This window comes from Capricornis sumatraensis, chromosome 22, assembly GCF_032405125.1.
Source record: "Capricornis sumatraensis isolate serow.1 chromosome 22, serow.2, whole genome shotgun sequence".
NCBI lineage: Eukaryota > Metazoa > Chordata > Mammalia > Artiodactyla > Bovidae > Capricornis > Capricornis sumatraensis.
The window spans coordinates 13303006-13317682 of record NC_091090.1 but is presented as its reverse complement, the minus strand read 5'-3'; the positions used below and the strand labels follow the sequence as shown (position 1 = coordinate 13317682).

Here is a 14677-nt window from a genome sequence, read left to right as displayed (position 1 = left end):
CTTCAGATATAGAAGCCATATGGTCTCTCTCACAAATATGGCTCTGCCGTTATAATGTGAACACTCTCATAGGCAGTACTTAAATGAATTAGCCATGGCTATGTTCCAGTAAAACTTCATTTACAGAAACCAGTGGTAGGACAGATTTGGACTGTGGGCCATAGTTTGCTATGGACTGAGGAAAATTATGACCAACCTAGACAGCATATTAAAAAGCAGAGACAACTTTGTCAACAAAGGTCCATCTAGTCACGGCTACGGTTTTTCCAGTAGTCATGTATGGATGTGAGAGTTGGACTGTAAAGAAAGCTGAGTGCCGAAGAATTGATGCTTTTGAACTGTGGTGTTGGAGAAGACTCTTGAGAGTCCCCTGGACTACAAGGAAATCCAACCAGTCCATCCTAAAGGAGATTGGTCCTGGGTGTTCATTGGAAGGACTGATGTTGAAGCTGAAACTCCAATACTTTGGCCACCTGATGCGGAGAGCTGACTCATTTGAAAAGACCCTGATGCTGGTGGGAAAGAGTGAAGGCGGGAGGAGAAGGGGACGACAGAGGATGAGATGGTTGGATGGCATCACTGACTCAATGGACGTGGGTTTGGGTAGACTCTGGCAGTTGGCGATGAACAGGGAGGCCTGGCATGCTGTGGTTCATGGGGTTGCAAAGAGTAGAACACAACTGAGCGACTGAACTGGAACTGGACTCCTGATCTTGATACTTAGAAATAAGAGTCAGTTCTCACCTATGAGCATGGATGTGAAAATCCTAAGTGAAATAACTGCAGATAGAATCTTAGCTTTGTCAAAGTATCACACAACTCGGTTATCCCAAGAGTACAAGGATAGTTCAGTCTTGGGAAATATGTTTATGTAATTTATTTCATTGAGATTAAAATAGATAAAATCACCATACCAGTCAATGAAGAAAAATTGTTTATTAAAATTCAGTACCCTTTCATCTTAAAAGCTGTAAGCAAACATAAAAGGAATTTCCTTAACTTGATAGAGTATCTAATAAAACCTCCCACAAACATATTTTTGAAATTTTCAAAGCATCCCCCATGGCAGATAGGAATAAGACATTTATGATTGCTATCATGCTGCCATTTATTATTGATCTGTGGTCCTAGCCACTTCAGTTAAGACAAAAATAAAGAGTCAAAAGGAAGAAGCAAATTACCATTATTTGCAGATGGTCTGATCATTAATTATGAAAAACCAAAGAAACAGAAAAGAAACTAGTAGAACTAATAAAAGCATTTTTAAAAGTTTCAAGACGGGAGGAGGAAATGGCAACCCATTCCAGTATTTTTGCCTGGAAAATTCCTTGGACAGAAGAGCCTGGTGGGCTGCAGTCCGTAGGGTCACAAGACTGAGCACGCATGCATGAGGGGGCTGGTAGCAATAAACAGGTAGAACCACCCCCCCCCAAAAAAAGTTTCAAGACCAAAGATCAATATGCAGAAACCAGCAGCATTTCTTTAAACAAGTGGTAATCAACTGGAAAATATGTAGCTTGTAAAGATATGTATTATTCACAATAGCAAGAGAACTATACTAAAACTGGAAAATACCTTGCTGATAGAGTGCAGGCTCTTTACAATAAAAATAATAAACTTCGTTAAAGGTTTTTAAAAGACACGAATAAACAGATAGAGATTGTCTATTCTTGAATGAAGAAACTGAGTATTGTACAGGTATGTTTTTCTCAAATTAATCCAAAAATAAAAATAAATATCCCCCAAGAAGTTTTCAAAAGATCTGAGAAACTGATTTTTGAAATTTATGTAGAAGAATAAAGGTACAACTACCTGAGTGTTTGTTTCATTATTTTCTTCACTTTTTTGATGCTTGAAGTATTTCATTTAAAAAGCAAAATTTAAAAATGGGTTGAAATTTCACTGGACTTACACTGGCTTCTCATCTACTTCATCTGTCTTCACTGTGTTTCTTTCCTTCTGTACTTGCTAAGTCTGGTGGATACCAGAAAGTTATATGTATTGAAGACCATATATTTCTTTCGTAGGTTTCCTCATGCAGACATTTGCATTAGAGTTGTTGCCCTGAACTCCTTTTAGGCCTGGGCTTATTGCTTTTGATAGAGGAAGATTTTATATTACAGCTCCCTGAGAGTTCAGAATTTTTCTTTGGGAATATGGAGTTTTCCTCAGAGAGCTGCCTTTGAAATCAAGGAGAGTAGCAGAAAGCTTTCAGATACAGGTTCCAGCACACCTGACTAAAAGTGGCTTTAACAGCAGCAGTTATTTTCCTGACATAAGAGGTCTAGGGGTTGGCCATTACCCTGTTGCTCCAGCGGCTCAGAGGTCAGGACTTTGGTTCAATTCTCATTGATTTTCTAGGCCTTTCCCTTACAATGACAAGATGATGGTTGCAGCTCCAAGTTTCAAATCCCCACCTGAGAAGCAGGGAGGTATAGGGTTTCTTTTTGTACAGCTCTTCTTATCATGATGGGAAATCTTTCCCAGATGCCTCTGAGAAACATTCCTTTCGGGAACCATTGACCCAGAATTGGGTCACACACAGTACCCCTAAACCTGTCACTGCGGAGAGCAGCAGACCTCCCTTAGTGGTTCAGTTCAGTCGCTCAGTCGTGTCCAACTCTTTGCGACCCCGTGAATCGCAGCACGCCAGGCCTCCCTGTCCATCACCATCTCCCGGAGTTCACTCAGACTCATGTTCATTGAATCTGTGATGCCATCCAGCCATCTCATCCTTGGTCATCCCCTTCTCCTGCCCCCAATCCCTCCCAGCATCAGAGTCTTTTCCAATGAGTCAACTCTTCGCATGAGGTGGCCAAAGTACTGGAGCTTCAGCTTTAGCATCATTCCTTCCAAGGAAATCCCAGGGTTGATCTCCTTGCAGTCCAAGGGACTCTCAAGAGTCTTCTCCAACACCACAGTTCAAAAGCATCAATTCTTCGGCACTCAGCCTTCTTCACAGTCCAACTCTCACATCCATACATGACCACAGGAAAAACCATAGCCTTGACTAGACGGACCTTAGTCGGCAAAGTAATGTCTCTGCTTTTGAATATACTATCTAGGTTGGTCATAACTTTTCTTCCAAAGAAAGTGGTTCAGGTGTGCCAGAGTTCTCACCTGAACAGAATCTGGGTCTTACTGGTAGCAGGGAGGAAGGGAGAATGCTTGTGGGCTAGATGGCCATCTATCTGCCGCAGCGTCCACCTGAGTGTGAAAAATTGGTTTCAGAAGGTGATGGTACACTTTGCCCATCCAAACTTAAGCACAAAGCCAGGAATCTTTGTGGTGGGCCACCATTTTAGGGGAGGTTCAAAGGCCCATCAAGGGGAGCTTCCCAATGGCTCCGTGGCAAAGAATCCACCTGCCACACAGGAGACACAGGAGAGGCCAGTTCGATCTCTGGGTCGGGAAAATCCCCTGGAGGAGGAAGTGGCAACCCACTCCAGTATTCTTGCCTCGAGAGTCCCATGGACAGAGAAGCCTGGAGGGCTGCAGTCAGGGAGTCACAAAGAGTCGGTCAAGACTGAGTGTGCACATGCAGAACGTGCACTTCAGAGGCCTGAGACATCAGTTCCTCTGCCTGGACCTCAGGTACAGCCCTGGAAACTGAGGGAAGGACGAGACACTGGGGTGTCCCTTGTCATTCCAGCCCTTTCCAGTAAGTACTTCCAATCCCAGTAAAACACTGCCAAGGAAAAAAGACATTTGCATTTTTTTCCTTTTTAAAATGTAGACAGTTGCTCAATTAATTTATGTTAACCAGACCTCATAAGTGTTAGAATGGATATTGTAAACTTTGAAGTTCGAGAGACTACTCGCCTGCATGTGGTTGAATAATAAAAGGCAGTGGCTACTTTATTTGAAATTCTTACCGCTGGCCAAGCTGGGCTTTTAAATAAAGACTTCTCTGGATTGGGGGCTTTGACAGTACTGACTGAAATTGTAACTGCTTTCATATGGTTATGAGGAAAACAGGCTATACCAGCTCTGTGACTGGACCAAGATTACATATACTCTGACTCAAGTCTTAGCCACAAATGTCTGAGCCAAGTATCTGTCAAATGTGATCCTGACACCTATCCTGACCTGCGTGCAAGAATCATGTGAGAGATAAAAATATCTCTGTCCAGTTGCCTGTGGCAGCATTAGAGAGAGAGCTAGGATGTGAAAGTGGGACTGTGGAAGGCTGTGAAAAAGTAAAGTGGTTACAGTGAACGCTGTCTCGAAGAACCTTTGCCTCTGAGGAATCGTCCTCTTACTAGCACTGTGGTTTTATTTAAGAACCAAAATCCTATTCTTAGAAAAGAAGAGCCTCCTCTTGAGACAACTGCTAAAGCCAGATTTTAAAAACTGATAAATATAGGAACACTTCTTTGCTTTTAATGTAGATAGTACTGGAGATAAGGTAGAATCACCTTAGATAGAATTCCCCCAAGTAGATCTCCTGAGTATTAGAATAAAACTTGAAAGAAACACTTAAGGAACAAATTAAACTATTGTTGATTTGAAGTAATTAATTAGACTAATTAGAAGTGAAAATGTATGCCGCTGGATTTCAGTGTACAGATGACAGCATTATTTGATTTACATTAGACTATAAAAATACATCTATTTCATTAAGAAAAAAACGCTTTTATGTTTCCTAACTGCCTCTAACACAGAGTAAAGCATAGAAACATATTGGTGTAGAATGCAGAAAGTACTATAATTAAAAGTTTTAAATAAATTATATGTATTGTCATAATAAGATGATTTATGCCCTTAAAATTTGGAGAGTATTTCCTTTTCTGTACTTTGTTTTCATTAAGAAGAATAAATAATTGAACAGTGACTGCTGAAGAGACCTCTTTTCCACTTTGCAGAAGAGAAGTGTGAATGATGTTCTGTGAGCCTCCAGCAGTCGTCCTTGTGCTGCCCCCTCTCCCAGCCTGCCTTGGGCCTGCAGCCTGGCAGCTCTGCTCCCGGGCCCTGTCAGAGGCGGCCTGTGGCAGGCACAGGTGACTCCTCTCAGGAGCCGATCTGAGCGCATTTGGCCGGCCTCGGATCAGAGACCAGCGCTGGCTTTCCAGATGAGCATAGCCTGCCAGCTCGTCCCACTTGTCCAGGCAGCTTCATTGGTTAATTCATGCAGTGCTGCCTAGCTAGTCTTAGCTGGCTGTGGAGTGCAGTTATTTCTGAAAATGTAGAAAAGCAGTTTAAGTAAGAAAAGGTACACATTTGCATTCAAGTAGACCAAAAGCCACATGGGGAAAAGAATGGAGAAAGAAACCAGCATGTTGGCAAGAGAAAGGAAAATAATTTGTTGACAGATAATTAGCAAAAATTAATTTCAAAATATAGCTCACCCAGGAATCTAGGCCTTTGAATTGGCTTCTATTGTTTCTATTATTAAATATCTCTAAAGAACTTTTGGAGAACTTATTTAAAATTTTTGTTCATTCTGTACAAACATACTGAGCACCTGTTGTGTTTAGAAAGTATATTTGCCTATTTCTTTTAATGTATTTTACAAAATAGTATGGCAGTTGTAGTAAAAAACAAGTTACTAGATGCATTTCCAAAAAGCTAAAAAGACATAGCCTGATCCAAAAGCAAAGTGGATGCCTCCATAGATCAGAAACAGAGCAGAACTGCAGAAGAGCAGAGGAAAGTCGCAGCCTGCGTGGCCTTGGTTGGCTGGTGGTTGAAGCCCTTGGAGTGAGGGGGAGGTCAGGGGCCTGATGGAAAGGACACCAGGAGCTGAGACTTGGCAAGGTGTGGGCCCGGGAAGGGAGAGGGCACAGCACAGCATGCCGTGCAGGATGGGGCGGCCCTGCAGGGCTCCCTGTATCCCCTCGGAGCAGGAGCCCTAAAGTGCCACTCTGGAGAGCCCCTGACAGCAGCAGCACAAATAAGCCCTTCACCAGCTGGAACGTGAATTGTTTATTAACTTCAGATGGAATGAATGTTATAGCATGACCTGATAAAGAACGTAAATATGTTCAGGATGCTCAAAAAAATAAAGGAATAACTTCTATTTTAAAAGAACAACAACAACAACAAAATCATGGAAACAAAGGTATCCATAATGGAAACAGGTAGATATACATAGATATGAAAAATATCAAAAAAAAAGGGACTAGAAATGGATAGCTTTATCCAGGATATGGTTGAAAAGTAAATTAGTAAATTGGAATATACAGAAAAGTTCACATATAATGCATCAGAAAGACACAGAGTAAAAAAAAAAAAAAAAAAAAGACTGATGGGATAAACATTGTATTTACTACAGAAGCCTAACCGCTGTGTAAAGTTGCCCTCTCCCCATCATTCTCTGTCTATCACATGCTCTGTGCATTCCTGCCATGAAACTGGTGATTTAGCAGAATTACCCGGACTGTGTTTTTGTTGACTTGACCGCTTTGCTGTGTTCCTGCTGGGTGCTGAGCTCTGTTCTGGACATACAGTGTACAGACAGCCAAGAACAAGTCAGATAAGGGTCTTATTCTCATGCAGCTTGAGTTCTAGCGTATTCATCACTGTACCTCTGGCATCTGCACCACTGTTTGGCTCAGATTAGGCATTCCGTTTATATTGGTGAATGAATGGGTAAATGACCGAAGTAATTCCTACCTCAGCATATCTTTGGTATGGCTGTGGCCTTGCTTGTTGTGCTCTGTTTGGCCAGTGTGCAGTGGTGAGAGACGTGGAGAGGAGAGGAGGACTTTCTCCCCAGAGCATACCCTGCCCTTTCCAGTCTGTGACCCCGAGAACACACTGTTACCACTCCCACAGACCTGGGGTCCACCTGAGCTGTGTCCTCTTGCTCTTTACTTCTGTTTTACAGGTTAGTCTAGAAGATTCAGAATGAGACCAGCACTGCAAGCAATGTCAATGCACATGTTTTTCTTTTTTCTTTTTCAGGCTGGAGTAAAAGGGACATTGGGAAGATTAGTTGGAATTTTTGAGGTAAATCTGTTAAAATCTTTGGTGCAATTGGTATTATATTAATAACCATATATATCTTGACCTTAGACCATTCAGACTTCTGTAACAAAGATGCCAGAAATTGGGTGGCTTATAAACAATAGAAACTGATTCCTAGGAAGTCCAATTAAAGGTGTGAGCAGATTCAGTGTCTGGGTGAGGACCCCCTTCCTGGTTCATAGACAGCTGTTTCTCTGTGTTCTCGCAAAGCAGAGAAGGGACCAAACATCTCTAGGGTCTGTTTTGTAAGAACACTAATTCCATTCATGAGGGTCATCTGTCATAACCCAGTCACCTCCCACTGTCCCCACTTGCTAACACCATTACCTTGGGGGTTAGGATTTCAACATGAAATTGGGGTGGGGTTAGCGGGTTTGGCTCAGATGGTAAAGCATCTGCCTGCAATGTGGAAGACCCGGGTTCAACCCCTGGGTTGGGAAGATCCCCTGGAGAAGGAAATTGCAACCCACTCTAGTACTCTTGCCTGGAAAATTCCACAGACGGAGGAGCGTGGTAGGCTACAGTCCACTGGGTTGCAAAGAGTCGGACACGACTGAGCAACTTCGCTTTGCTTTCTAGCAGGGACATAAACACTGTCCATTGCTGTCTTTTTTTTTTGTTTTAATTTTCTTTTGGCCATGTGGGATCTTAGTTCCCTGATCAGGGATCGAGCCTGTACTCCCTGCACGGGGAGTTCAGAGTCTTCTCTTTTAAAATCCCATTAATCTCCTCCGTACAGCTAGAATTATTTGTAAGAATTGTTTTTCCCATCTCTACCTCTCTTCCTCTCCTCCCAAGATGTGAGAAGGGGTAGATAAATGAGGAGGAGACAGGAGGAAGAGGAGATGAGCAACTGCAGCGGAAGAGACTAACAAGCAATTACTGGAGTAGGGATTTGGAGAAAGTCGGAAATCAGGGGATGAAGATGAGCAGGGCTGATAGGAGGAGGGGCCATGTGTGAGGTAATCAGCTTGCTTGCCTGAATGGGCCCTCCACCCATCACAGTCTCTTATTTTTCTGCTGTGATAACTAGTTAAATGTGCTTCATACCTTTTCTCAAGAGGTCCCCAATCCTTTTCTCACTATTTTTGAAAAGTTGCTTTTTAGGGAAGAAGAAGGAAAAACCAGGGTAAAGCCTTGGCTTTGGAAGCCCAGCCAAAGAGCTCACCCTCTGATTCAAGCATGGCATGTTTTCAGTAGGCTAGCTGTCGCTATTCCATATCTGATTGTCAGATGACAAAAGTAAAAGGAGTCCTTGGATCTGAGCTCTCTGGACATATGCAGTGGATTCTGTTTCATATACGTAATCTCAGCTCTCTAAGGAGAAACTCTCTGTCCCTCTCTTTCTGCCCTTCAGAACCAGGAGAGGAAGCATAGAACGTATGTCTATGTGCTCATTGTCACAGAAGTGCTGGAAGACTGGGAAGACTCAGTCAGCATTGGTAAGTTGTCCCCAGATGGCCTCCCAAGAGCTCTCACAACTAGCCTTGGCCACACTGCAGCTCTTTACCCAGAACCACAGGCGAGAGCCTGATAAAGAAAAGAAATAACAGAAGGATGTGTTTAAATAAGCATGTCTGTTTTTGAACTTGTGAAAAGTACTATTATATTTTTAAATGTTTAAAAGGAAGCTGAAGTTGGATGCATAGTGAACAATTAGAGACAAGGCCCATAAAAATAAAACCAGAATTGGATTTTTCTAAAACCAAATTGGATCCTCCCAAGCAGATATTAATCGTGGCCTCTACATTGCTAGGCTTGCTGCTGGCCACTGACCCCCAGTGAGAGCAGGACTGCAGCTGTTCTTGCGATGCTTATTCACATTGTTGGAGGAAACTGTGACTTCAGTGGTGTGAGCCCTCCCTCCAGAGCTGTGTAGTAGGTGCAGAGTGGTGGGAGTAACTGGAAACTACCAGTTACATTCTTGTTACCCTTGAGGTGAACTCGCCTTTTCTCCTAAGGAGCCATTTTCAGTGATCCCAGATCAGTTGTGTGTATATATATCTTTTGACCTAAAAAGTGAGGTGATTTAATGATTGGTTCATGGTTTTAATCTTTGAGCTCTGAAGGAAAAGCATAGAAAAACATAAAATTGATTTAATTTCTGTTATAAATTTGGCAAATAGAACTTACTTATCAGAACCTCTCGCTTGTTAGTACGTGCTTCGCCATCGTGCCTCTCAGCACTGTTGATCTGGACATTTCAGGGCCTTTCAGTTTTTAGTTGCTTTGTATTTGATAAGAATGCAGTAAGCTTAAGTATAAATAAATTTGGTGAGGGGGTATTAAAAATAGACTCTTTGATAGCTGGTGCTGGGGCCAGAGATGAGTGTGGTGTGGCAGGCCCTGTCCTCAGACGATTCTGTTGGGTCAGAGTTGTACACTTGTGATACTGATTTTTAAGGCACCATTGCTCTGTTAACATCCAAACAAGCCTGTCACCTGTACTCCTGCTGAGAATTGACCCTAATGAAACTATCTAAAATATGTTTTAGATAGCTAACAGGGAATAAGCCTGTTAGCCTTTTCACATAAGCCATTTTCAGGTGAAAAACTGGGTCTTAAAATATACAGGTCAGTGAATGACAAGTGATCCAGGGTCCATTCATCTGATGGAATGTTAGGCAGCTGTTATACACATACTTACAAAAGCTGTGTACCACGGAGAAGTGCTTATGAGACTGAGTAGGTGAATGAAAACAGGGTATAGAATTATGTGTATACTATTTAAGACTACATCAAAATAGGAATTTGAAATGAAAACAAAGATGAGGTACTGGTTTTCACCTGAAGAACTGGCAGTGACAAACAGCAGTTAACAGTGCTGGCAGGAGTGTGGTGAAACTGACATTCCAGCACAGAAGCAGGACTGGGGATCAGCACATCCTTCCTGGAAGGCTGTTTGGCAGTGCATGTCACTAGCCGTATAAGGTTCAGATCTTTAAAATTGTAGCATTCTTTATAATAATTAAAATAGCAGGCTGTTGATGTCCAGTGGCGGAAAAATAGTTAAGTGAATGACGTCACATCCATGCTAGACGGTGTAACACAACCGCTACGTGTCATGCTGAGAAGAATGCTTAAGAAGCAGTGTGAAGTGAGAAAGAAGCAACAACAGTAAGAGCGCGTTGTCTTACAGCACGTACTGTGTGCCAGGCATTGTCCGAATGCTTGACCTATTACCCCTCGCAGCAGATTTGAGAGATAAGTACTGTTGATATCTCTGTTTTATAGAGGAGGAAAGAGGGGCACAGAGAGGTTCAGTAACTTGCCCAAGCCTGCGTGGCTGATTAGAGCCTTTGATGTGACTGGAGCCCAGCAGATTAGCATCAGCGTCCATGTTCCCAACAGCAGCACTCTATCAGGGCCTCCGAGGAATTTGGAGCACCTTAAAGAGTGATCCCAATTATAATTGTTGAGATAGCTGTGTCTTTTTCAAATAAGGTGAAAGATAAGCAAATGCACTAAAGTATTAAGAGTAGTTACTTCTAGTTTGTAAGATTACAGGTAATTATCTTGTTCTTTATGCTTGCTTCTGTTTTCCCCAGTTTTAGCCAATGATCTTTTGGTAGCTTTGTCAGAGAAAAAAATAATAAAGAATTTTAAAACTTGCATTTGAAAAAATTTTTGAAATACACTGAAAATAGTGATTGTGTTGAAATTATATTTTCCTCTTTTTAAGAAAATATCTTCTTTACTATAGATACATCGTTCCTTTTATTTATTTTTGGCTGCACTGGGTCTTCACTGCTGCGCCCAGGCTTTTTCTGGTTGCAGCGAGCGGGGGCTTCGCTTCGATGCTGTGCTTGGGCGTCTCACCATGGTGTCTTCTCTTGTGCAGCACGGGCTCCAGGCACTCGCGCTCCACTGGTGGCAGCACACAGGCTCAGTAGCCATGGCTCACAGGCTTAGTTGCTTTGCAGCATGTAGAATCTTGTTTTTTTTTTTTTAGTTATTTATATTTGGCTGTGCCGGGTCTTAGTTGCATCGTGTGGGATCTTTATTGTGGCGCACAGGCTCTCTAGTTGTGGTTCTTGGGCTCAGTTGCTCCTTGGCACGTGGGATCTTAGATACCCTATCAGGGATCAAACTCGTGTCCCTTGCATTGCAAGGTGGATTCTTAACCAGTAAACAATCACAGAAATCCCAGATATATCACTCTTAGATAGGACTTTTAAAATAAATACCTGGTTACAGGTCAGCCATCCCAGTAATTCTGGAAGCTGCATCAGCTTCATGTCTACTTTTGTGGGAGATGGGAATGCTGGCTGGGCTTCAGGCACGTATGTGTCAGCCATGGAAGGCCAGAGGCCCAGGAGCTGGAGAAGAAACAGCTAGCAGTGGTTCTTTCCAGAGTACGAGTTTCACACTGTGACTCTCAGTTCTTCAGTTTTCAGATTTCTTACCTATTTTCTGCATTAGGCGTTTGTATAGTATTTGATACATACAAAGTGTGCTTCCATCACCCTTGTTAGAAAAGAATATAGGAAAAATGTATTTATTAAATGTTGATAATCATTCTGGCTCTTTTGTACTATGTAGAAATATCAGTCAATGATAAAGAAGATGAACACTAAATATTCATGGGAAGGACTGAAGTTGAAACTGAAGCTCCAGTACTTCAGCCACCTAATAATGGTGGTAGTGGTTGGTGGTGGTTGAGTTGCTAAGTCGTGTCTGACTCTTGTGACTCCTTGGACTGTAGCCCGCCAGGCTCCTCTGTCCATGGGATTTTCCCAGCAAGAATACTGGAGTAGATTGCCATTTCCTTCTCCAGGGGATCTTCCAGACCCAGGAATCGATCCCGAGTGTCCTGCATTGCAGGCAGATTCTTTACTGACTGAGCTATGATGGAGGTCACCTGATGAGAAGAGCTAACTCATTGGAAATGACCCTGCTACTGGGAAAGATCGAAGGCATGAGGAGAAGGGAGCAACAGGATGAGATATGGTTGGATGGTGTCACTGACTTAATGGACATGAGTTTCAGCAAACTCCAGGAAATAGTGAAGTACAGAGAAGCCTGGCATGCTGCAGTCCTTGGGGTCGCAAAGAGTTGTACACGACTTAGCACCTGAACAACAAGAACAACAACAAAAACATGGAATCACTGTGTTGTGTACCTGGAACTCATACGCTGTGCTGTGGGTCGTTTATACTTCAGTTTAAAGAAGCAAAGGAGGACTTTGCTGGTGTTCTGGCAGTGAAGAATCTGCCTGCCAGTGCAGGCAGCATGAGTTTGATCCCTGGTCCAGGAACACTCCACATGCCTTGGAATAGCTACTGAAGCATGCATGCCTTGGAGCCCCTGCAGCAAGAGAACCGGCCACAACGAGAAGCCTGCGTGCCACAGTAGAGTATCGCCCCCACTGTCTGCAACTGGAGACAGCCCTCGCGCAGCAGCGAGACCCGGTGCAACCATAAATAAATAACTTTTTAGAAAGAAAAGAAAAACGTTAATGACGGTAGTTTCTGTGGGTTTTTTCCCTGCGTTTTCTCAAAAGTTACAGGATCAGGAACCTGCTGCTACTTCCTTTTTGCACTAATTTCTTTCACTCTCTGCCTCCACAGGAAGGAAGCGGGAATGGTTTAAAATAGAAGATGCCATAAAAGTGCTCCAGTGTCACAAACCGGTGCAGGCGTCGTATTTTGAAACGTTGAGGCAAGGCTACTCAGCCAACAACGGCACCCCGCTTGTGGCCCCCACATACTCAGTATCTGCTCAGAGCTCGATGCCGGGCATCAGATGACTGAAGATTTCCTGTAAGAGAAGTGAAAATTGGAAACGAGACTGAAGTGCAGGTCTTCCCTCTCACCCTTGCTCTTTCACCTCTCCTCACAGGCCTCCTCTTTCAAATAAGGCATGATGGGCAGCAGAGAAAGGGTTTATTGATAATGTTGCTGTTTGGTGTTAAGTGATGGGGCTTTTTCTTCTCTTTTTATTGAGGGGGTGGGGGTTGGGTATGTAATTTGTAAGTACTTTTGTGCATGATCTGTCTCTCCCTTTTCACACCCTTTCAACTCTCTAAAGAGGCAAACAGCCTTCCCTCTGCCTTGGATTCTGAAGTGTTGCTGTTTGTCTCATCCCAGCCCTGGCCAGATTTTTTTTTTTTTTTTAATTAAAAGATATCCATTATGAGATGAAACCTTTCAAGAATTTGTCCCATGATGTGCTGTTCAGTCCAGTAGGCTGGTCACTTTCACCACAGGATGCGTTTATCTACACATTATATACTGGACATATAATATGTAAATAAATGACTTTAGAAGAGGCATTTGTTTTAATTTTTCAAGGTTTCATTTTTCAAATTCGGGGTGTTTCTGAAGTGGAGAGCCTCACAGTTCATTTGCTTTTTCGTTTCTGATGCTAGTGGCTAGGTGAGCTTCCCCGCCCTCCCCTCTCCCCAGTTGCTGGTGTAGTTACATAGGGTCCGGGAAGGGTTCAGCTCCTTCAGTCTCCCGGGACTCACGCCTTCTCTTCTCGAAGCTGTGTTTCCACGCCAAGAAAGAAACAGGAAGAAACCTATTTTCTTTCTTATTACCAAGCCAGGAGCAAATGGCCTCAGCTCAGATCTGGAGAAACAATGCTAGAAATTGAATTCCTCCCTACATGTTGACAATAGGGATTTGAACTGGATTCTTGGAATTACTGTCAAAAAAACTGGAGCGTCGAGCACTGTTTCTCTCCTGCTGGTTTGGAGTTTTTTCCATAATGCTACTTACCGCCGACAGCAGCCTATCTCCCTGTGCGTCCATGCCTTACACCGCGCAGAGCTCGACATGGTCCTTGTGCCCGAAGCATCCAGCTGTGCTTGGCAGGCGCAGCTGCACAGCCCTGTCCCATTCTGGGTAACCATGTTACGTTCCTAAAAAGTACACAGGAGGAAAATTCAGATGTTTGCTTGTCTTTGTAATGTTATAGCACTTGTAATTGCACCATGGAGCATGCTCAGAAATATTAAATTTATCTCCCACCAGGATGTGAAAGGTCCATCGTCTGCTGAGAAGTGGTATGGGAGAATGCTTAATCACTTACTAGAACGGGTACATAATGCATTGGCTCACTGCAGACTGATGGCTGGATGCTGGCTTCATTTGCCAATTGTGTTGTTTAGCAGACAAATGCGCAGAAAAGGGTCTAGAGACTGGGGGTGGAGCGGGGGGACCCTGATCAACCCCTGGCTTTGGGACAGGAGTTTATTGCTAAACTGTTAGTGGCATCTCCTTTGTCAAAACACAGCTGAGATGTGAAATTAAAATCGTAGTTCTCTTTATTTAAAAAGTCTAATAAATACTCAAACTTTGAAAAACTTTTGTTCTTCCCTCCCGCTAAAAGAAATGTGTGTATCTGGTAGGCCTGGTCATTTAATGTTCAGCGTTTTGGGGAACGTCAGTTGGACTTTAATTTGCTATCAATTCTGTTTGCATCTGATCCCAATCTTAAAACACAGCTCCAAAAAGCGGGGCTGGCAGTTTCCTTAGCACCACTTTACCTCTGGGAAAGGAATCCCGTCCCCACGGAAGGGTCCCAGTGGATAGAAAGCACCATGGGATTTGAGTCTAAATGCCAACTCACTGTCCACGTGTTCTGCTTGAAATGAACACACTGCTGCTTATCGCCTGATTTAGAGCATTCTGGGGATCTGTCCAAATAAATTAAAGGGACTGTAACATAAATTCAACTAATCACTAAATGGAATCCCCAAAAC

General features: G+C 43.1%; 1 protein-coding gene across 1 annotated transcript in view; it reads left to right on the top strand.

Moving 5' to 3' along the window:
* Positions 1–14212, top strand: part of NUDT3 (nudix hydrolase 3) — a 108234-nt gene extending 94022 nt beyond the window's left edge. The window contains exons 3-5 of the mRNA XM_068994033.1: positions 6907–6951; positions 8327–8411; positions 12540–14212. Coding sequence (XP_068850134.1) covers positions 6907–6951; positions 8327–8411; positions 12540–12718 — 309 coding nt within the window. The 3' untranslated portion in view covers positions 12719–14212. The remainder of the gene's footprint in view (positions 1–6906; positions 6952–8326; positions 8412–12539) is intronic.
* The last annotated feature ends 465 nt before the right edge of the window (positions 14213–14677 follow it).